We start from the raw sequence: 24026 nt of genomic DNA, 5'->3' as shown, positions 1-24026 counted from the left end.
CGCACTTCTTGAGAGCTGACAGAGTACTGAGTTTCTCATCTCTCTGCCTCTGTCGGGTTGAAATACCGGCTGCAGTGTAGGAGGGTCAAATCTGATCTGTCTGATCGGAACCGGGTTGGTCGTACCTGACTGAGCGGACCGGCTCCAGTGTAGGAGCGCCCTTACACAGGTATCTAAATCTTTTGATCCAAGAATAATAATAAGAGTAATTCGTAAGTTCGGTTAGAACTTTAATAGATGGTACAAATAATTTAGTAACTTACAGCCACTTTGATTTATTTTTATTAAGACATTTTGACTCAGTGTTGTTATAAATGAGCAGCTGCTGTTCAGTTGTTATCAACCAGAGTCTTCTCCAGGTCAATGTCAGCTATGAGGCTCTGCAAGTCTACACACTTGATGTCAACATTGACCGGAGGTCTGTTGCGGGCTATCACACCAACAGAACTCTGCAACAGAAGTTTTATGTTATCAACCAGAGTCTTCTCCAGGTCAATGTCAACTATGAGGCTCTGCAAGTCTACACACTTGATGTCGACATTGACCGGAGGTCTGTTGCGGGCTATCACACCAACAGAACTCTGCAACAGAAGTTTTATGTTATCAACCAGAGTCTTCTCCAGGTCAATGTCAGCTATGAGGCTCTGCAAGTCTACACACTTGATGTCAACATTGACCGGAGGTCTGTTGCGGGCTATCACACCAACAGAACTCTGCAACAGAAGTTTTATGTTATCAACCAGAGTCTTCTCCAGGTCAATGTCAGCTATGAGGCTCTGCAAGTCTACACACTTGATGTCAACATTGACCGGAGGTCTGTTGCGGGCTATCACACCAACAGAACTCTGCAACAGAAGTTTTATGTTATCAACCAGAGTCTTCTCCAGGTCAATGTCAGCTATGAGGCTCTGCAAGTCTACACACTTGATGTCAACATTGACCGGAGGTCTGTTGTGGGCTATCACACCAACAGAACTCTGCAACAGAAGTTTTATGTTATCAACCAGAGTCTTCTCCAGGTCAATGTCAGCTATGAGGCTCTGCAAGTCTACACACTTGATGTCAACATTGACCGGAGGTCTGTTGTGGGCTATCACACCAACAGAACTCTGCAACAGAAGTTTTATGTTATCTTTCAGAGTCTTCTCCAGGTCAATGTCAGCTATGAGGCTCTGCAAGTCTACACACTTGATGTCAACATTGACCGGAGGTCTGTTGCGGGCTATCACACCAACAGAACTCTGCAACAGAAGTTTTATGTTATCTTTCAGAGTCTTCTCCAGGTCAATGTCAGCTATGAGGCCCTGCAAGTCTACACACTTGATGTCAACATTGACCGGAGGTCTGTTGCGGGCTATCACACCAACAGAACTCTGCAACAGAAGTTTTATGTTATCTTTCAGAGTCTTCTCCAGGTCAATGTCAGCTATGAGGCCCTGCAAGTCTACACACTTGATGTCAACATTGACCGGAGGTCTGTTGCGGGCTATCACACCAACAGAACTCTGCAACAGAAGTTTTATGTTATCACCCAGAGTCTTCTCCAGGTCAATGTCAGGTATGAGGCCCTGCAAGTCTACACACTTGATGTCAACATTGACCGGAGGTCTGTTGCGGGCTATCACACCAACAGAACCTGCAACAGAAGTTTTATGTTATCTTTCAGAGTCTTCTCCAGGTCAATGTCAGGTATGAGGCCCTGCAAGTCTACACACTTGATGTCAACATTGACCGGAGGTCTATTGCGGGCTATCACACCAACAGAACTCTGCAACAGAAGTTTTATGTTATCAATCATTCATTCACAACCTCTAATCAGCAGTGAAGAAACTCAAAGTCTGACGTGTTGGATCGTAATGGCCATCGGCTTTTCCAGTGTTCCATTCCAAACCATTTCAACCATATGAAATAAGTTTAATTTGTAATGTCAACCAATGATGATGTATAATTCAAATGATTATGAATTTAAACTTATTGATGCACAGAGTTAAATTGCAAAGTTTTTACCAGCAAATAACAAAGACTGTGATGAATTACTTATAAAATTCATTCACCAGGACAAGTTACTTATAACAGAACTTGGAAGACTGCATTATTTGGAAGTAATAGAAACACTCGTACATAAAGTGGAACAATTTGGGATGCTGACTGGCTGAGGTTTGTAGAAACATAAGAACTGTATGAAACAAGAACTTTGTAATTCTAAAATACTTCTCTCTTATATTTTATTTTTAAATAAGCAAAATTTAAATGTTTTGGCAGACCCTCACAAGGTTGGAGTTTGGTATATTAAACAGTCATATAATTTAAAACTGAAATTATTTAAAATGGCCAAAAATCTAATGTTGGTTTTCAAGTAAACATATAGAACCAACTGAGTTAAAATAGTGATATTGGCTAAAATGCCCATGGTTATCTGTTAATTTGTTTGGTTAAGTAACATATTCTGTGAACACATTTGGCATACATTTTTCATTTGTGAATACCTGGATGTTCTTCTTTCAGACTCATTTTAATGTTTTAGTTATACCCAAACACAAATTTTATAAAAAATATACTATAATATTTTTTGTTAAAAATTCATTATTAACACGTTCATGACCATGGGTAATTTTTAACTTTTTTATATGCAATTGAATTTTTAATACTAATGGCCAAAAACTGCAAAGTTTTTATGTTAAATCTTTAAGCATGTCGAGATTCTAGGGTTCAAGGCCAAATCGATAGGTCTAGCCTAGTCTACTGCAGAAGATGACTGTTGGAGTTGGTGGGATTCCCTGTGTTAAAGGCAGTTGGTAGGATAGCCCCGACTGAGAATAATGACTGAAAAATCCTTCCTTGTGGATCTCGATAGGAAGTAGCTCCAACCTTACCCAAACTGAATATCCTGTCACTCCAGAGGCAAGTGCAAAGGCAATTTTAGGAAGTGCAAAAAGACGTTTCTCAAGTCTTTGGGCTAAGAGAACAGAAAAAGCTGAATACTCACACCAATGCTGACTGGCTGTAGGGACGGAGCTGGGTTCTTCTTGTAGTCGAGGAACTGCACCAACCGGCAGTAGTTCACCAAACAACGTTCGTCACACACTCTGGCAACAAGACCAGTTTATTCTTTTCAAATTCATACTGTGTGATTATGTACAATTTATTAATTCTTTATTAATAATGAAAATAATTATTTTTAAGCTTGCTTCAATATAAAAAGTATCAACAAGAAGAACTTTAAATACTAAACACTACATCCAAGTTCTATAAAATGTTGATGTTTACTTTTTTTCTATTTTAATGTAGTCATTATACCATTATTGTTCTATTCTAAATCATTTGTTTAACCCATTTAAAATGGGAATTGATATTTTTGAAGCTCTCTCAAACACTTTAAAATGAAATTTAGTCTGACAGACACATTTATCTGACACTAATAGACCTGGAATGGTAATATACAGAACTTTTAAAAACCAAAAGATTAGCCAATACAAGCCTGTCTGCCTTAAAATCAGCCACTTACATTTCTTACAAAAGGTTTTACTTTTTTATTGCTCATACAGAATTCATTTTGACATTGGATACTATAATAAGTAATGCTGGAAAATGCTGGATCCGACCTCTTGATTTCATTGATATTAAGATAACTCGTTTATTTTTTTTATCAGAATAACATTTGTGCTAAGATATATGTTGTTTTTTCCCTGGAAAAGAATACAAATAGTTCTTGTTTAAACATATAAGATAGCAAATATACTTGAGTATTAAATAAGGAACATCGTACCTGTCAAGTAGCAACTGGATCAAATCCCTATCGACGGGCAGGTTCGCTCCGCGCAGCACAGTGTACGCTGTGTCTTTGGTGACAAAACCTGTCTTGTCCGGGTCCCTGTAGCAGAAACCCTCCTCCAGCCGCTCAAATGCGTTGAACAGGTATCGTTTCAGCTCATTCTGCACCATGCTTCTGTGTAACACATCGCTCCTTTTGTAACTAAAGTACTTAAGTGATGAAGAATCTTGGAGCACTGGAAAAGTTTAATTTAATATCACTGGTAAATGAATACAAATCTTACAATATTCATTTTAGAAGTTGTCTGATGATGGAATCATTAATTCTGAAAGGACTTGCAATAAAAAAATTAATATTGGAGAATTTTTATTAATTTACCAGTGATATTAAGTTACTTAAGTGATGACAATCAATAGTACCTTACGGTTCAATGAGATTAATTTACACAAGTAAAATGTACTCTCAAGATATTTTTTATTATAATACAAAGTACTTGCACTACATTTTTCAAATTTACAATAAAAAAATTTAATTAATTCTATAATTTAGGTACTAATAGTCTACATAAAAAGAGATATAGGTAAGTGGAATATCAACATATAAAATTGTGGCAAAGTGAATATGCTATAAATATATCAAAATTTTCTTTGACTATTCTACACTATTGCATTTGCTATATGTTGTATATTCTTAATAATTAATAGTAATAGTAATTTATTTTATTATGGGATCTTTAAAAATCCCATAAGATTTTCCATAATCAAATTTAGAATTTTGTGACAAAGTAACAGTTAGTTGTAACATAGACTGTCCACAAAACTCTAATATGACTATGCACCTTTTGACTAACATAAGTGGAATAACTCTATCATTGTACTCATGCTGGTCAATCAACATATAGGATTCCTCTGATAATAATCTGTATTTTAAAATCTCTCAAAACTTTTCTTCAAACTTTTTCTTTTCTTCCTACCAAGACTTATGTATCCTTATAAATGTTCCTCAAGTTTCTCTGCTGTATCGAAACCTACTTACAAGACAATGCAATTCAAGTTACTTATTTAGTATGTATTATTTAGTATCATTTTTATTTTTTATTATATAATTTTTAACATTAAAACACTTATTATTATTTTCAATAAAGTAACCGTTAATTAATAATCAGTTTAGAAAAAAAAATGTTTTATCATTCACAAAGTTTGCTATTATTAGTTAGTTAAAGTTGGCTTCTGAACCCTCATGGCACATCTTCGAAGCCGAATTACTATACTTATAGTAAAAGAAGAATCAAGAAATCTGTATTGTCTTTAAGCACTTACGACAATGTAATGGACAACGTCACTTTTTCCTATTATTAAATGGCCTACTCATATTACACCTTTAAAACCCCAGAAAACAAGTGTAATAATTCGAAATTTACAAAATTACGTGGAAGTAAATTTTATTCATACATGGTAAATGTAAATAACGCCATAATTTGCTTATTTTAAAGATAATAAAAGCAAATATGGTATGAGTATGATGCAAGTAAGTATGTTTATGAGTAAGTATAACCCCAACTTACTGAATCTGCACACAGTTCAAGTCTTCAGCCGGAGGGTCACCGCTATAGTGCCTCGCCAAAGTGATGATCTCGTGTTCTGTGATGGAGTCTTTCAGCACATCCTTTATGGCTTGTCTGTCCCATACACAACCAATGTAATGTAATATCAAGTACGGTAAATGTATTGTTATGTCACTAATGGACTCCTGAAAAGCTAGTAATTAAAACAATCTTTTATTGTTTTTCATCTCAAAGAGCTATAACAAGCCATTTTACTTGTATATTATAATAGTTTAAGAGCCGAGAGCCGAGAGCCAATCAGAAGCACACAACCCGGTTTTGCTAGAAATCTATAGGGAATTTTTTATAAGAAGGAAATTATTCGCCATTCACAATGATTCTGATAAAAGTCAAAATCGAAGGGTATCAAAAGGGTCAACATATAAAATAATGATTTGTTTCAAAGATTACATTTTTCTCAGCATGATTCACCGAAAATTGACCATTAGCTTATTTTAAAGTGTAAGGACTTAAACAGTGTTCAATTTTCCATCCACCTTGTCAGCCTCAAGCAGAGTAAACTTTGGTGAAGAGGTAAACACTTGCTGAGCATGCTGGGAAGTCACGTGACTGAACCAAAATAATGGCATGTTTGAAACTATGAGATATGATGTACAGAGTGATCGTTAAGGTAAAGGAGAGTTATAAGAAAAAAATAATTAAGTGAACTAAAAATATATATAATGAACTTTAATTATTATTAGTAGGCCTATACAAAAGTTACTTAAATATATTCTCATGATATTCACTAACAATATGCACATATGATCGGCTTGGTAAATGTTTGAAAAAACAAGCAGAAATCAATCAATGTACGTCAGTGGTTTCTCTATAAACATCTCCTGGATTTCTATCTACATACAATCATTTATATTTACATTGCAATCAGTCTGTTTACAACATTTTTTTTTCTATGGAAATAAACTTATAAGGAGAAGTGTCCGGCAAGAAACTATGGAGGAAAAGTTGGATCCCAAGACTTTAGAAGCAGAGAGAAAAGATATATCAATGAAGTCAAATTTGGTATTGTTTCAAGCTTAGAAAATGAAATAACTCAAACAGATGATCATCAACATTTCCCGTCAAGCGCAAACAGCTAGCAAAAAAAGAATGTAGACAACGTTTTAAAACCATGATCATCCCATCTGTCAAGCAAACCGTTTCATCAAAAGGCTGAATGACTGTTAGAGAAACTAAAAATTCTCGAACCTGATCGTTTAACATACTGAAAAACTTGACGAATTTAAAGTAATAGATATTGACAATCTGTATAGAAGGTTCCAGTTAAAATATTATATTTTTTATTATTATTACTTTTTGTTTTTGTAACGGTATTAATGTTTTTTTATTCTTACAAGTAAGTAAAGTAAGTAACATAATTATTTACTTTTGTTAATCTACTGATAAAAACAGTTTTACAGCATTATATTAACAACTAATTAAAAGTTGCACTCAGTTTGTTTTACTAATTTGTTTATTCTTTGTTTTTCTCATTGCCTAAGAGCAACAAAGGGGGATCAATGTATAAACATTACATAATTTTATTTGTACTCGTATTTAAATATATTATAAAAATAAATATAATATTACAACATCATGCAGTTTTGAGAAAGTTATACATTTCAAGTCTCTTTGTCTTTGTAAAGTTAGTTTAAAATCAATACAATTTATTTACCTAACAGGCTGACTCTTCCTAACAACTCTTCCTAACAACCAAATACAAACAAACGACTCCATAAAGTGTAATCAAGCAGACCTTTCTTAAATGAGTTAATATAAACAGATATACTTAAAAGAATATTTAATCAAAAATATATCATAAAATAAATTACAACAGGTCTGACAAACATTAATATTACAGAAGTCGAAATGATTATGGCTTCACCATTATAACATATATGTTCAGATCATCCAGGTAATAAGTAAACATAAACAATAGTGAAGTTGTACTAACCTGAAGTCGTAGTATGGAATCAGAGGTAAATTATTGTTGGTCATTTGCTGAGCCACAAACTGCTTGTAAATGGGCCGAAGACCTTCGCGAAGCTTTTCCAAGATCAGCCTTATGTTGCTTTTGGGAAACTGTAAAAAATTCTTACACATTATTTCGTTATCACTGAAAGAAGGTAACAATAGAATGATGAATTATTCATGTTATTTTCAGCTATTTACTTATGGAATATATTTCTGAAAATATTTTCTCATAAGTCGTACAAACTTAACTTCTACAATGTAAAATAATTATGTCCTATTTTCCACTATCAATTGTGCTTTCTATCATTTGTATTCTTTACAACTGTATAAATCCTTTTCATTCTCCATTACTCCTTTAAGTTAGTCATGTTCATGTGTAGGGAATGTGACAATTTAAATATGACGCTAGTGTTTATATTAACTTGAGGCTTCAATGGAATTTAGGATCTTTGTACATAGTTACAACAATAAGTTAAACTATAGATAAAAATTATTAGGGCAATAACATGTTTTTTTACAGTCTGACAAAGGAAAAAGGTTTTTAAATAGAGGAATAACCAAGAGGAAAGCAAAAGCCGTAAAGGAAAGTGTGAGATGTTCACAAGGGAACTAACCTCATTGGCGTGAAGTTCCATGTAACGTAGAGCATACTCGTCAGCAGAAACCAACTTCAGATTGAAGTTCTCGAGGCACACAGTGTTGCCAATATACAAGTCCTGGTGAGTGTAGTATGCAGGAGGTTGGGATGCCATCGGGTTCTCTCCTGGCTTCATTATTTTGCGTCTGGAGATTAGCATCCCACCACTGTAACCTATATATATAAAAAAAATATATAGTGGTAACATGCTTGCCTTGAAATTGAGAGACCTGGGTTCAAATCCCAGTGTCTGTGGTTAATACAGCGATTTCAGACCACTATGGTCAAGAAGCTATAATCAGCGGGAAGAAATTCAAACGCGAGCCCAAAATTGTTAAAACAGTAAGAGACACAAGGCCAGAAAATATCGCCATCCTCAATGCTTCACTTGCAAAAGAAAAGTGGGAATTTTTAAATTCCTCTCAATCTGTAGAGCAGCTTTTCAAAATTTTTGACAATTGTCTTAATTTTCATCTTAATGTCTGCTGCCCTACAAAAACTGTCAAAGTTTGTCATAAAAACATGAAAAATAATTGGATTACCAAAGGCATCCTGATTTCGAGAGAAAAACTTAAATTTTTCTCCGAAATTAACAGAAACACAAAAGACAATAACTTTAAAGTTTTTTTCCGTAACTATAAAAAGATTTATAGAAAAGTTTATTCAAGCGGCAAAATCATATGATACATTAAATTCGATAAAGTCTTCCAAAAACATTTCAAAAACCATTTGGGCATTATTAACAATAAAGTCAAAGATTTTGAAAAAAGTCCAAATTAAAATTGGGGATCGAATTGTGGATGATGAGATTGAGGTGGCAAATGAATTTAACAAATTTTTTGCAAATGTAGCCTGTGAGCAGGGCCCTCGTCCGTCATTACATCAAGTAAAACCCATTCAAAGACAAAGTCCAGTAACCTCAATGGTCTTGACACCTGTCGTTGAGGAAGAGGTGGATAGAATCATTCAGCAGCTTCCATCGAAAAAGTCCCAATGATACTAATTTAATGTCAATGTGGCTCATCAAGCAGTGCTCTAAGCATATTGTGAGGCCTTTGACTGTATTAGTTAATCTGTCATTTCGCACAGGAGTTTTCCCCTCACTCCTGAAAATCTCAAAAGTAATCCCTATTTTCAAAAAAGACGATCCCACACTCATCAATAGTTATCGGCCTGTCTCGATTTTGCCTGTAATAAGCAAAATATTCGAAAAGCTTTTTTTTACTACGAAATGCTTCAGTTTCTTAACAAATACAATCAGCTCTAAAATGAACAATTTGGATTCAGAAAGGGCAAATCAACGATAGACACAATTGTGAGTCTTGTTGAGACGATTGTAGAGGGGCTAGAGAGTCGAAATCACACGTTAAGTGTGTTTCTCGATCTATCTAAAGCATTCGATTGTGTTGACCATCTTACGCTGCTTGACAAATTGGGGGTCCCATGGCATTCGAGGCATGCCGCTCTTGTGGCTTAGTTCATTTTTTAAGCCACAGATCTCAAAGTTGTCCAAATTTCAAACCATGTTTCTAATTCAATGAAAATTATTTATGGAGTCCCTCAAGGATCAATTCTCAGCCCTATTCTGTTCCTGCTCTATGTCAATGACATAGAATCATCACTACCACACGGAAGAATCGTGCAGTATGTGGATGATACGACTCTATGTTTTTAATGAAACAACAAAATCAGTTTAGAACAAAACACCTTTATTGCAGTAAACAGTTGTGTGCAACATTTTCATAGCCTCAATCTAAAAACAAATTCTTCAAAATCCAATGTTATAAATTTTTCTTTGCGCTCGACAGACTGCGAATATGGCCCGGCCATCGTGTTGGATGAGGCCATATTAGAAGAGGTCTGTTCCTCGAAATTCCTTGGAATTTACCTTGATCAAGGTTTGACATGGAATTTTTCATATCGATTACGTTTGCTCCAAATTAGCCTCAGGCATTTATGTGCTGAGGTCTCTAGCTAAATACTGCCCTATTCAGGTTATGATGACGGCTTATTATGGCTTGATCTATCCACATCTCACCTATGGACTAGTGCTGTGGGGTGCATGTGCAAGTAACCAATTTTTAAGAGCGTTCAAGCTTCAAAAACGAGCGATACGCATCATTGCAAAATTAAAATTAAGAGAGTCGTGCAGGCCAGCTTTCAAAAGATTGCAACTGTTGACTCTGCCAAGTCTCTACATTTTAGAAACGACGTCATATTGTATGCTTAAATGCACCTTGACCAACGGACGGGATGTTCACTCGTACGAGACAAGAGGCAGAGAAAACTACCGAACCAGGAAGACACAGGACGTAGTTCATGAACGTTTGCCCTCACAGGCAGGAGTTCATCTCATCAACAGCTTGCCAGATGAAATTAAAAATTCACCTACGCAATAAAAAATTTAAAACTCGTTTGAAACGCTGTTTAGTGTCCAACGCTTTTTATAGCGTGAACGAGTTTATGACATATAACTGGGAGACCGCACAATCAGAAGACTTGCTCTCGAATTGAGGTGGGTAAAAATTGGCGATGAATGGAGCAGAGTGAGTGTCAAAATGTATGTATGAATGAGAGTTCGATGTAACATGTGTGTCAAAATTATTAGATTACTTGACGTTTGCCATACAAATGTACTATTTGTCTCCGCAATAAATACCTGGCTATTGACTATTGACTATCCCGGCGGAGCAAGTACTTTTTATGATTAAATTTTTATTGAAAACTAAATCAGGCTACTACTGCTTATGCAAATACGTATGTGTTCTACTTCAAAAACATTTACAAGTAGTTCTACACAAAAATCGTTCAGTATATTTGAAGACTTATCATGTGAATCAAAAATATATTGTTTATAAAATTCAGTGCAACTTATGCCCTAAAGGTTACACTGGCTCAACAATAAATTCTCTTAGAACAAGGATGATAGGGCACATGTATGCATATAAACATAAAAAGATAGAGCAACCTGTAGTGGCACATGCTTTAAAACATAATTTAAATTTTGAAGAAACATATTCAGTGAAACCAATTAGAAAGATATCACAAAACTAAATATCATTGAACGCATTTTTGTTACCGCACCATTGTAAAGCCACTTTTTAAGAAACATTCCCCATCAGAAATATTAAACTACAGGCAATTTCATGTATACAAGTTTTATCTGAAGTATTAAAAAACAATCATAATCTATGAAAAATAGATAAATACTATATAAAAGTCAATATTATTCTATGTACTTTTATTTACATCTTTGTATTTTTGAGTTTGCCTGTTAATTACAAGAGTGAATAAAATATTAACTGAACTTTTCAAGACTCCATAGTTTGTGTAACGTCGTTATTTGTGTTATGTGGAGATGTTAAGTAGCATTGTAAGAAGTGCACATGTCTGTTGAGTGATGTATTATTATCAAATAATTGTTGCAGGAAGGTGTAAAATCTACTAAAATCCTGTGCCAAATTACTGTAAAGTTTGCTAAAAAATGCTTTCAAGGATCCAGGTCTACTACTAACAATAACAAAATAATGTTAAACTATGAAAACTTTTTGTCATTTAACTTTTTATGTTTGTGGTATTTAAATATATAAGTGGTATTTTGATATATTACAACTCAGTTACAAAAATAATTAAAATATTAAATATTTCAATATGAAAAGTGAATTATGAACATGAAACAACTTGCTTCTAAATAAAATGCATTTATCATCAAAATTAAATAAAAAAATTTTTAGAAGAAATCTCAAATCTCCGCTTAGGAGAATATTCCATACTCTTTACCCTCTTTCCAAACCTTTACTACAATACAAAGACTAATGTTCAAGCACTTTGGTTGCTTTACCTAATAACTTTTCCTAATTTAGCCGACTTCAAGCATTTCATTGCTTCATTGTGTTTCAGATCAACAAATATCTAGTGTCTTACACACAACTTGATCACAGAGCAACATTTACCACTGTTGACAGGAGCGTTCTCGTAGACACTGATGGTATCATCGCTGAGGTAGTAGCTGATGACAAATGGACGACAACTGTCAGTCACCGTACTTGTCATCAGCTGAGCACCGAACCGCAAGATATGGCTGTCAAACCCACACCTGCCCAAACAGTTCATTTTCAGTATCCCGGCTATTCCAAAAATATTTTAGATCATAAAGTTTAATACATCTACTTCATTACCTTTTAAGAGGAAACTACTATTTGGTAATAGTTACATTTTTAAAGTAAATTAATCAAGTTATTATTGTTCAGAAGATATTGTAAACACAAATTCGAACTACCAAAATTTATTTAATTTATCAAGTTCCCAGTAGATTATAATAACCCTCTTGCAAAGGGGACAGCCACTGACAATCTTACAAAGGTTGATGTAAATAAAAAAAAGGCAAGAGGATGCAAAAACGTGTCATATAACAGACTTTGCTTGAGGTTGCAAGCAAAATTAAAAGTGTGGAATAGGTATTACTGTGTCACTTATTAAAATGTTATATGATTGTTCTCTGTTTGTATGCAAATGTATTTATTTAGAGATTTTCTCGTTGCTATCATAGTTACCAATAAGGCTGATGCAAAATTCCATAAAGTGACATGCACCATCATCAAACTCAAAGTTACACATACAGAAATGAAGCTTCGTGCAATTTCAAGTGTATAAGGTCAGTTCGTTCTTGAGATATTAAGTGGACATTAAGACAGACAGAAGTGATACTTTAAAGCCCTTCAAATTATAGGCTTTCCTAACGCTTAAATTTACATCAGTATGTTTCAATTAACTTACTTGTCCTTTTGGAAGAACTGAGTGTAGTTCTTGATGGGGGGAAAGGGGAAGACAGTCCGGCAGTTGATAGCTGAGTCCTCATGAGTGCCATAACCGTTGTGAGGTGGCAGTTCTGGCACTGGTAGCGGCTCCACAGCCTCTTCAGCCTTAGTCTTGGGCCGTTGTGCCGGTGTCATATCCTCTGGAGGTAAACAACATTTGTTAAATATCATTGGATTCACCACATAAATATACTGAACATATGCTTAGTTAAAAAGTACTTTCATTGTAATTATTTTTATTCCAGATACAGATTTTCCTTCAATTTTTTTTTTCTTTACCAATAAAGCTATAAAATATCAAAAAAGCAATAAAGAAAATATTTCTTCTGTTCAGGAAACAGGACATCATAACATATAATTGAGCTGTAGTGCATGCAGCTCAGATACAGTTTTTTTAAATATCACGAAGCAGCAGAAGCTGAATTGTCTTTTCAGAATTAAATTAAGTAAGAGGTGTGCACAAACCTTATGGATTAATTTTTGTCCCTAATGAATTGCAAAACATTTTGCTCACAACTTTTTTAGCAACTATTGTTAAGCACAGAGTACAAAATATTGAGGTAAGAAAATTAAAAATTTTGAGTAAATATATACTTTTAACTGTAAATTTTAGCTAATATAGTAAACATATACTTCTAACTGTACATTTGAGCAAATATTAAGAATGTAATGCTTGTGTCAGCACTGTAATGCCAATATAAAAGACAAAGTATAATATTTTATATAGTATAAAACCCATCTTAGTTGTCTTTTGACAGAAGTAGGATTCTCAAACCCCTGTACACACATATATTTTTTTATCAGGAAACAAGGCAAAATCAATTATGAAATAAACATACTAAGACCGGAGTAAATTACAAAGGCCATAAATATACACTTTTTGGTTGAGGCAACAAGGCAAACTCAAAATTGGCATTGGAAATAAAATTCACTGATTCAGAAGTGCTTATACACATGCAAAGCCTACAATATTGTGTGCACTGAAAATATCTTAGACCAGAAGATAAGCCAAAAGTAATCACTTTTTGATCATAGTTGGTATATATTTTCTACATCTTGGGGGCAACAAGGCCGACTCAACTATGTCGCTGGAAGGAAATACTTCAGATTGAAAGTGAATTATAGGTTTATGAGACTTTAGTATATGTTTTTTTGATTGGAGCATCAGGGCAGGCAAACTCAACAGTGGGGTTGGAAATGTCATATATTCGAACTAGCAATGATCTTACAAGCGTAATTCCTGAAAAAGAACTAAAAAACATTAAATTAACTTTTGAACCTCTTAACCACGTTGAATGAAAAGTATCAGATCTTTACCTACTTCTGTTTGAAGAACATCTCGAGGCTTAATCATATTATATAATTAATGCTTTAAACTAAGAAGATTACACCATTCAATTTTGAAAATTTTGTGCAAAGCCACGTGTAACTGCTGGTATTTCTACATTTCAACATATATCCTTACTTACTTACTTACTGCCGGGGCATAACAAATCTCAGTCGATTCTTTGCCTCGTCTATGAGCCTCTTCCACGCCACCCTGTCTTCCGCCAGATCCACAGACCCTCCACACCGGGTCACATCTTCGACCACTTGATCGCACCATCTTATCTTTGGCCTACCCAAAGGGCGCCTTCCTGTCGGTACCGCCTGGTAGACCTCTTTTAACCTTGTGCCCTCCTGTCTCCGATGTACATGTCCTAGCCAGCTAATTCTCTTTGCCTTCACCAAAGCCACAATATCAGGATCTTGGTATACATTGCGTAATTCTCTATTTTTTCTTATTCGCCACACCCCTTCATCACATATTGGTCCAAATATTTTTCGGAGAACTTTATTCTCAAAAACAATCAACCGCCCCTCATTTTTCTTCGTTAATATATATTAATATATATATATTCAACATATATCCTAGATAACAAAAACTTATGTAAAAGATATGTTCAAACTTTTCATAGCTGAAGGATATATTGCTCCCTGTGCATGAGATTGTGCAGAACATGAAAACTGAAATCATGTCTATTGCCGTGAGACTTCTACAACTATCGACAATATCTATTTGCCCCCAGATGGCAAGGTCAAAAGTACATGTAACAATGTACTATTCTACAAACTAAATTTAAAAAATCATACAGAGTTCCAATAGTATCATTTACAGCAACATTATACAAACTTAGTGGTTTGAGGCAGTTTTTCTAGTACTTTTTGCTTTTGTAAGCAGGCTGCATTAAAACTAGTCAGAACAAGGCATTAATAATTTTGTAAAAAGCAACAAGATTTTAATAAAATGTATACAATTTTACAAAAGTCCCCACCAAATATAAAAATCATTAATAGGTTATTAATCATTCATTCTACAATAAATATAAAATTCAACAACAAATATAAAAATCAACAACTAATATAAAATTTAACAATAATTGAATAATCAATATATAAAATTTTACAATTAATGTATAAAATTTTACAATTAATATATAAAATCTAACAATTAATATATACAATTAATTATACAAATACAATTACATACAAAAGCCTACAATAGATTAGAAACATAAATGATTTGTAGTGAGAAATTCCTCAACAGAATAAAATGGAGATGTTAACAAACAATGGCAAATTCTGTGTTTAAATGTTTTACAGGGCATTTAAGAATGAGATGCTCCAATTTATTGTAAATCTTAAGTGAAAGGACTGAGTGACTATTGAGTGAAGTGGTGAAGGGCACTAACCTAGACCATATTTGACCCTGTAGTACTCGCGAGTGAAAGGGTCACAGTCAGTGAGCACAACGCGGCGACCATACACATTGACCACAGTTCCAATGGCCAGATCGTTGTCACGGTAGTACTGCACCTGGCTGCGGCCACAGTTCAAAGAGTCGGCCAGAAACCTGCCTTTCTGTGTCCCGGAGCCGAGCACGTTCAGGACCGTAAATGGTGAGTCCACACCAGGCTCTTTCAGACCTAAGAAATCCTGCAACGATAAAGAAAACCATAACATTAGTTTGAAACTCTTATTAATTTTCCAATCTAAATCTTAAACAGTTAAAGATGTATAAACCGTTTTATAAATATTTTATCATCTTAAAAAATTACGTTGTGTTTAGCTCTTTGATTACAAAACGTCCCACAGATATACAATTTCTGGCAGTGAATCCTCAGTGGAATCTTGACTGATATTTACCTCTATGAATGAAAAATACTGGGAGCAGCAAAAAAATACTAAAACACAACTTTGTAGCTATCCAAATTTTACTAAATTCACTCTAATCCTTGGTCCCTGTCCTATTCTTCCAGAGTGATTTGGGAATACATTGAGGTTCTTGAGAAGACATTTTATACTGAGTTCCATACATGTCCTATATGTCCGAAACTGAATTCTATGAATGTCGGGGTGACATTGACAAAGCTTGTTGGCGATTTGGAGGGTATAAAACCTGTCTATTCTGCTCTTTCTGTCCGGATAAGGTAGTTCTTTGTTTGAGGAGTCCAATTTTAAATTGAAATATGCAAAGCTATAAATGAAATTCCTCCTCTCTTTTCATACAATATACCAATGGAGTTGTGACCATAAAATTGAGAATGTTTAAAGGAAAAAATCATGGAAAAGAATGACTAATTTGCAGCCTGATAAATCCTATTATTTAGATGTGATAAACATACAATAGTCAATATTCTTTTTTTTACAAATTCATAGAGAACTATAATAGCATCATTAAACTAATAATACAGATTAATATTCACAAAGTTTATATTGTTCTTCTGTTCTCATCCTACAGCTAGATAAGGTAATAATAAATAAATAAATTCAATAGTATACAAGGGATTTTATAGGAGCCACTTCTTTTCTTAATACTTAAAACTTTTCAAGCAATGAAAAAAATGTCAAGCATTAATGAATGGAGTGGATAAGGAGACTGAGGTAAGAAACATGGTGAACTGAAGTTTTATTCCATTTTTCTAGTGAGCATTCAAACCCCCATTTATACGTAGACATATAGATAAAGATATGTTTACACATCCATACCACAGTAGGTGCATGGAAATATAAAATAGGTATCTATGAATTTGAATTTTAAAAAGTGCAATACATTGTACTGTTTAAAAGTCATTGTACTTGCAAAAATGTACCAACCTTAGGTAGTTTGGCTCTCTTGTACAATGTATATGGTTGGCCCTTCCAAGTAACATCTTTCACCTCAATAGTGTCATCAGCCAGATAGTAGAGAACCTTGAGAAGATGTAAATCTCCATCACAAGTCAGTCTATCGTCCCAGTAGCCAGTAAAACACAGAACCTTTCCATCCATCGCCAGGAACTGTCCTAGCTTGTCAGTCTTCGTCGTTGGCTTCTTAGGCTGAATCTCGTACTTTGCCTACAAAAGAGTGGCCATTTATTTACGTTATGTTTCTGAACTATTTATTTACAGTTATGTCACTTAAGAGTAAATATTTTTTTATTAATAATACGATTTTAAAACGGAAAGATTTTGATTAATATAAGAAAAATATTATGAAATGTTTTCAACTGATAAAGTGGTTTTCACTGATTGTGATTTCATTCTCTGTACTTTTGTTAGGGTAAGAATTATAAACAGCTTATTGAAAATTTGTTACTATAAAAATTGCTGCCTGCCTGCAGATCCATTTAACAATACATTGGATAGGGTCTTTGACTTTAAAACCAAAAATCCTTTACCTAGGTAAATTCTATATTCACTCTCCAACTTCTAGAAATGTGACCAGGATTTTTGTCCCCTTAAGGACTTTTGAGTGTCGTTTCCATATTAGGCCATTCTCTTGTGCGTCATATTTTAAAATTATTATTTATTTATACATGTATTGTCTGTACTAGTCGATTGAACAGTGTATTTAAATGCTAGCTAAAGAGAGATTCAAGTAATGTAATATACATACAATTTTCATTCAACTAAAAATTCCCACAGTTGTAGATTTGTATGTTTTTCAGGTACTATTATATACCAAAACAAATTTTCAGAATTTTCTAACTAGAAATTATATTCACCAGTATAATATTAGAGGTGCAGTTAAACTTAATATACTTCCTCACAGACTGGCTAAAAACTGGTACCTCTTTCTAACTAAACTGAATTTATTTTAAAAGGCTGCCTGATAGTGCAAAATGTTAGTTTAAGACTCTTCAAACAACATATACAGTATTATTTAGTTTGTATTAAAGTATATTTTAAATTTATATTTTAAAACTGTACATTTTTAATAATAATAATTGTATATGTTATTTATTTTTAAGTATATTTTAAACTGTATATTTATAAAAGATCAAAGTAATTTATCTAAATTAACTATTCTTAATAGTTGTAATAGTTTTCATTGTGCTATAACTACTGATTTTTGTTTTTTTATTTTTCAATATTAAAATCAATTAAATTTGTGTAAATTAGAAAATAAGTTGACTTTGCCTATTCAATGTGAAGTTGCCAATGGGAATAAAATTCTTGATTCTTGATTGATACACAACTTCTATTTATGAACTTTTTGATTTCAAGCTTTGTGATAAGTTGTATCAAGTCTAGTCTTCTACATCCTGCAAGACCTGTCCTGTTCAAACTAAACTGACCGAAGGGAATTGATAACAGGTAGTTTAAACATATACTATGCTAAATGCTATAGTTCCCTGAAAAGGAAAATATTTTCTGTTATTAAACACAAGTAGTGAACAATATACCTGTTCACGTCGCTGAGTGTAGGGGTCTGCCGGCATGGCAATAGGGTCTGGCACTGCTATTCCGAGTCGGTTGAGGAACACTCGCGTAAAGTTGTCACAATCAGTAATCTTGAACACTCGCCCATGCAGCTCCACTGTCTTGCCTATGTTGAAGTCTATAATATCGTAGAATTCATCCGATCCTGATGACTTTGGCAATCGAATCCTCTGTCTGGCCATCAAGCATCCTGTAACATTATTTATAACTTATCATCTGATGTTCTTCTAATTCTGTTTCCTCTATCATTTAAAGAAAAGAAAGTGAGTGTCCTAAGTCAGAATGGTTTCATATAAATAAAAAAATAAATAAAAAATATTAATAAAATAATGATTTAGAGGGTTTTTACAAAACATCATCAATTGCAAAATGTGAAGAACTATGGCTTGTTTGTTACGTAGTTTTATTGTTCGTGATAGAATCTTTTATTGGAATACAAATAACTGTCAATAGTATATTATATACAGGGTGTAATTAAGTCCTGATACACCTAGATATATTCCAAACAAGTTGGGATATCAATGTACAACCTTCACCATACCTATTAAAATACTTTTTTGGATTTTTGGTGAGTAACAAATTTCACCCCCTTTCCAAATGGGGATAGAGGGGATAACTTTAAGTTTTCAAATTACAACCCTTACCTTGTGACATGTAATTTCAAGGGTCTATTCAACAGAAACACAATAACACTAAGAAAACACCTACACTGTTTCTAGCAAAAGTTATGGACAAATAACGCAAAAATATATTAATCTGTAAGAACACTGGCAATGTCTTGCACATATCAACACCATGTATGAGTGATATCTGTTAGTAAGACTTTGAGGTGCCCAGCTTATCTCTTTACGTAGTATCTAATGTTTCTGTTGTCCATAATCTTGGTAAGAGGTATCTTTTTGTAGCCTAGGTGGCATTACAATGGAAGGGATTATTTGCTCATAACTTCTGCTAGGTGGAGATGTTTTATTCATGTCATTGTGTTTCTATTGAATAGACCTTTAAAATAACATGTAACATGAAAGGGGTTAAAATTTGAAAATTTAAAGTTTCCCCTCTTTGAAAAGGGGGTAAAATTGTTTACCCTCCAAAAAATTCAAAAAAAGTAGGTATTTTAATAAGTATGGTGAAGGTGGTTCATTGATATCTTAATCCGTTTGGAATATATTATCCAGATGTATCAGGACTTAATTTCACTCTTAGATGTAAGGGGTTGTTTGCCCATAACTTTTGCTAGGATAGTCGTAGAGATGTTTTGTTCATATCATTGTGTTTCTTTTGAATTTACCTTTCAAATTACATGTCACAAGATAGGGGTTGCAATTTGAAAATTTAAAGTTACTCCCCTTTACCCCCTTTGGAAAGGGGGATGAAATTTTTTTACTGTCCAAAAAATCCAAAAAGGTATTTTAATAGGTGTGGTGAAGATTGTACATCGATATCTCAATCAGTTTGGAATATATCCAGGCGTATTAGGACTTAATTTGTACTGTATTTACACTGTTGGTAAACATTTAATTTCAAACAAGTATATTCAGAGAGTAAGTTCCTTTGCCTTCTGGTTGTAGAATGATGGAGAATAGAGATGTGATCCGGTAGCACTTTGTGGCTTTGTCCAATACACCAAAGGCAGTATATTAGAAAATATGATTATTATTTTGTGTGCTCCAAAATATATTTAAAAATGACCACAACATCTCCCTGTCTACAATGAAATCCTTGCTATTAAAAACTATATTATTAATAATAAATATTAAATTGTAATTCATTATAAAACGTGTTCTATATTTTGAGAACAAATTTGTTTATTGGGTAGTGCAATGAAAAATGCACTGATTTTATTGTTCTACATACAAAAAATGAAATAACCTGCTATTTGTGATTCAATGACTAAGTTTAACAAAATTATTGTAAATCCTTGCTATTACAGATATTTTTGTTTGACTTTTTGTATAAGTTTCTTCAGTTGACAATGGATGGTTGGAAAGATTAACCGGTTTTTGGATATTTGCCATTGTTAATACTACAAAAATAAAACTATATTGTTTGTGGATTGGAATCTAATTTCTTCATCAGAGTCAAAACCTTAAGGCATAAGATTAAGCACAAACAAAAATTATACACATAAATATGTGGCAATGACTTTCCAAAGTCATTTTTCCAGTCATGGAGACTTAATGTGTGCCTTCAAAAGAGTTGGTATTTGATGGACTGCCAACTAAATAAATATACTGAAACAATTGTTTCTTATAAGATTAATACCTTGAGGTATTCCGCTATTGGCCACCTTTGGTTCAACAACTTTAATTGTGCCATCCTCCAGGTAGAAATATATCCTGCATTTCCGTACAAGATGGTTGTATCCGTGAACTTCATGGATAGACTCTTGGAAGTAGGCATCGAACGCAAGCATCTAGAAAATATTTTATAATTAAGACAGGTATTCCTCAAGCAGTAAGTACCTAACAGTAGAAGCAACACTAGACTATAGAGTGTTGAAGTGACCAGGTAGGATCGGTACTCCATGGGTGTACAGGTTTTTGACATGGACCACTGTCCCACCTTGTAGAAACATGATGTCAGCCATCCTCATAAAATTAGGCATGGACCTACAGTCCTATAATCGCTCTTACTGAAATACAGCTTGGTCCTGTTTTGCCTTTGACTGTTTATACAATTCAGAGTTTAAACCTGTTAAGAGATGATTTTATAATGAAAAGTTTAAGTTATAATAAGACTTGTTTTAATGTGAATGTTGAATTTAGCTCTAGTTCACCTTCCTCTTACATGAATCAATTTAAATCTGATGCAGTTGCAGACCTGCCTCCTGAAATCTGGAGTCATGTTCGTCTGAAGGGATCCAAAAATAGTTGGTGACAAAGAATAAAGACGCTCATAACCAAACCCCCGCATCGTTTTAACATCAGAGACACCCAGACTACAAAAAGTAGTGCAATCTAGGTGAAGAGTCATATTCCCATTGTCTTATCAGGTGCACAATTGAGAATCTAGATTTTACATTGTAATTAATTATGACGTAACACATAATTCAGTGTATTATTTATATATTATACATTTTTTACAACATGTATTGCATGTATAATGCTTAATGATGAATAAAGATGATGATGATAATACCAATCTATACTGCTGCCACTATTATTTAATTCTTTCACTCAAAACTAGAATTGATTTCTTCTCAATTAGTACACAATTACCTCACTAATGGGAGTTTAATCAGTGTGATAAGTAAAGGAGGGAAGTCCCAAGAAGTTTTGATCTCCTCACCACAGAAACACTGCAAATCATACTAAACAAAGTCAAAGCTTACTTTGAAAGTTAGCTTGAAACCTACCTATGTAAAAATTTTATTTACACCATTGAGTTTTATGAATATAAAGGGGACAATGTTGTTTTTAAGAACACCCCTCCTTTCTTCAAATTAAATCAGTCTAAACTTCTTCTGATTCTTACTGTGACTTATGTAAAAAAAGTTCTCATAGTTATAAATTAAGTTCACCTGTCTGTCGAAGGCGATCCAAGTAGGCAACTCTGAAACATCGCCTCTTGCGTAGATAGATGGGTAACGCCTGGGTCTGCTGTAATATATAGGTGCCCCTCCGATACCCGGCCTCTCTTTATCACTCAGGTAGGGAACCTCCAACTGCTCGAAATGATGTGACTTGTGGAACCTCGTCTGACCAATCTGTAGGTCACACCAAACTGTAGGTTAGGTCACAAATATGTTACAATAATTTGGGAAGAATTATGATGGATATATTCTTAATGATCTGCATTGATATTGAGTTATCTATTCCATAATTATCTATACTATACCAAAACCTAATTGAGGGCTTATTGCTGATAATAGTATGCTGAGAATAAACAAATAAAGTAAAGCAATAAAACTTGGTACATCATTACTGCACCTATAAATCTACTTTTTGAAATAACTACCATATTTTCGTCATGTCAGGGGGACGGCCCGCAATGAGTCGGAAGAAAATCTTAAATTAGAGCATAGGTCGAAAAGTACATCAAATTAAAAGTCTTTATTAGTAAAGTATTATGCCACAAATCTGACCTCAAAGGGTTCATTTTTTAAACAATTACCCTGGTTTACAGTTTGAAACATTTACAGTATAGGTCCTGTTCTAGTTGGTTTAATATTCTTGTCATGACTCAAGTTGTGAAAGTTAAACTTTGTAAATGTCTTAAGAAATATTAGAGATGTAGCCTCGAAAAGTGTTTAATACAAATTAGAATAATAAACCTTTTTAACACTTATTGATATATTTTATTTTGTACAATGTTCGTTTAAAAATTCAAAGAATTCATCATTAGGTACTTGTCATAAGAAATAGTTTTTAAGGTAGTAGACATCCAATGAAGAATGGTCTATAAGGAGTTTTTACCCTAAGCTTAGCACAAGATGTACTTAATTATAAAAGGGTTGTTTAGCAGAGATGAATGCTAAAGGGAAAACCTGGTATCAGTTATTATAATAGAACATTCTAATTTTTAGGTTGGACTTTAGACTTCACTTGATGTACATCTTACATTAAACTTTATCACAATAATCTTGAGCTATTGTTGTGTTAAATTTTTTGCTGAACTCCTTGTAGTCCATCTTCAATAATTGGATGTGAAGAGTCACTAAAAACGATTTCATAAGTGCAGTATTCATTTACTAAGTTTAACTTTCACAACTTGAGCCAAGACAACACTAGAACTACAACACTAACAACAACACTAAACCACCTAGAACAGGAGCTACATTGTAAATGTTTTAAACTTTAAACCAACATAATTTTTTAAAGAGTGAACCTTTTGAGGGATTCTCTTCATCTTGTTGGCTGACACTAATACAAATTATTTATATATCAGGTTGTTATAGTTTTAATTGTGTCTAACCAAAAGATAGGCTATGATTATCAATAATAAGAAACTATCATATATTGCAGTATTTCTTCAACTCTTTCACTAGGTCTACCCTACTATTTCAAAACCATTCAAAAATAGTGTGACTTAAAACCAATTAAATATTTTTCTTAAGGGAAATTTATCAACCATTTTTAAGAAAAAAAAAATACTTTCTTAGTTGTACAATGTGAATATAAATTACTCATATAGCCTTTGGAGTACTAAGTGTAATAACATTAATATAGTTATTCCAATAACATTAGTACTCACATTATTTGGAAACGAATTTCCAGGTAAAAGTGGAAGATCTATTGATCTAATCATGTTGTCCCAGAATATGCTCTAATACAAATTTTAAACACTTTGTCTAAATAATAATGTAAATCTGATTATTGTATAAAATCTGTTTTTATATAAGTAAAACAGTGACGTTAATTCAGTATTGGTTATTTTAGAAATATTGATGCAATGGTTAGTTTTATAATATAAAAAAACTATTAAAAATAAATAGTTTAAAAGATTACTGTAAATGTTAGTGTATAAATATTGCTAAAA

The 24026-nt window shown here is 33.4% G+C and overlaps 1 protein-coding gene across 1 annotated transcript; it reads right to left on the bottom strand.

Moving 5' to 3' along the window:
- Positions 1-329: 329 nt before the first annotated feature.
- Positions 330-24026, bottom strand: LOC124355440 (EF-hand domain-containing family member C2-like). Its single transcript, XM_046806583.1, has 14 exons — positions 23742-24026; positions 22069-22254; positions 20811-20961; positions 18512-18738; positions 16941-17180; positions 15536-15779; positions 12763-12943; positions 11940-12082; positions 7964-8160; positions 7330-7457; positions 5337-5450; positions 3767-3946; positions 2987-3086; positions 330-1241 (listed from the first exon to the last, which is right to left on the bottom strand). The coding sequence occupies exons 1-14, from the start codon at positions 23793-23795 to the stop codon at positions 330-332; spliced, it is 3057 nt and encodes a 1018-aa protein (XP_046662539.1). The 5' UTR covers positions 23796-24026.

This window comes from Homalodisca vitripennis, chromosome 1 (assembly GCF_021130785.1).
Source record: "Homalodisca vitripennis isolate AUS2020 chromosome 1, UT_GWSS_2.1, whole genome shotgun sequence".
In the NCBI taxonomy this organism is placed as follows: Eukaryota; Metazoa; Arthropoda; class Insecta; order Hemiptera; family Cicadellidae; genus Homalodisca; species Homalodisca vitripennis.
This window is presented reverse-complemented; position numbering and strand designations above follow the sequence as displayed.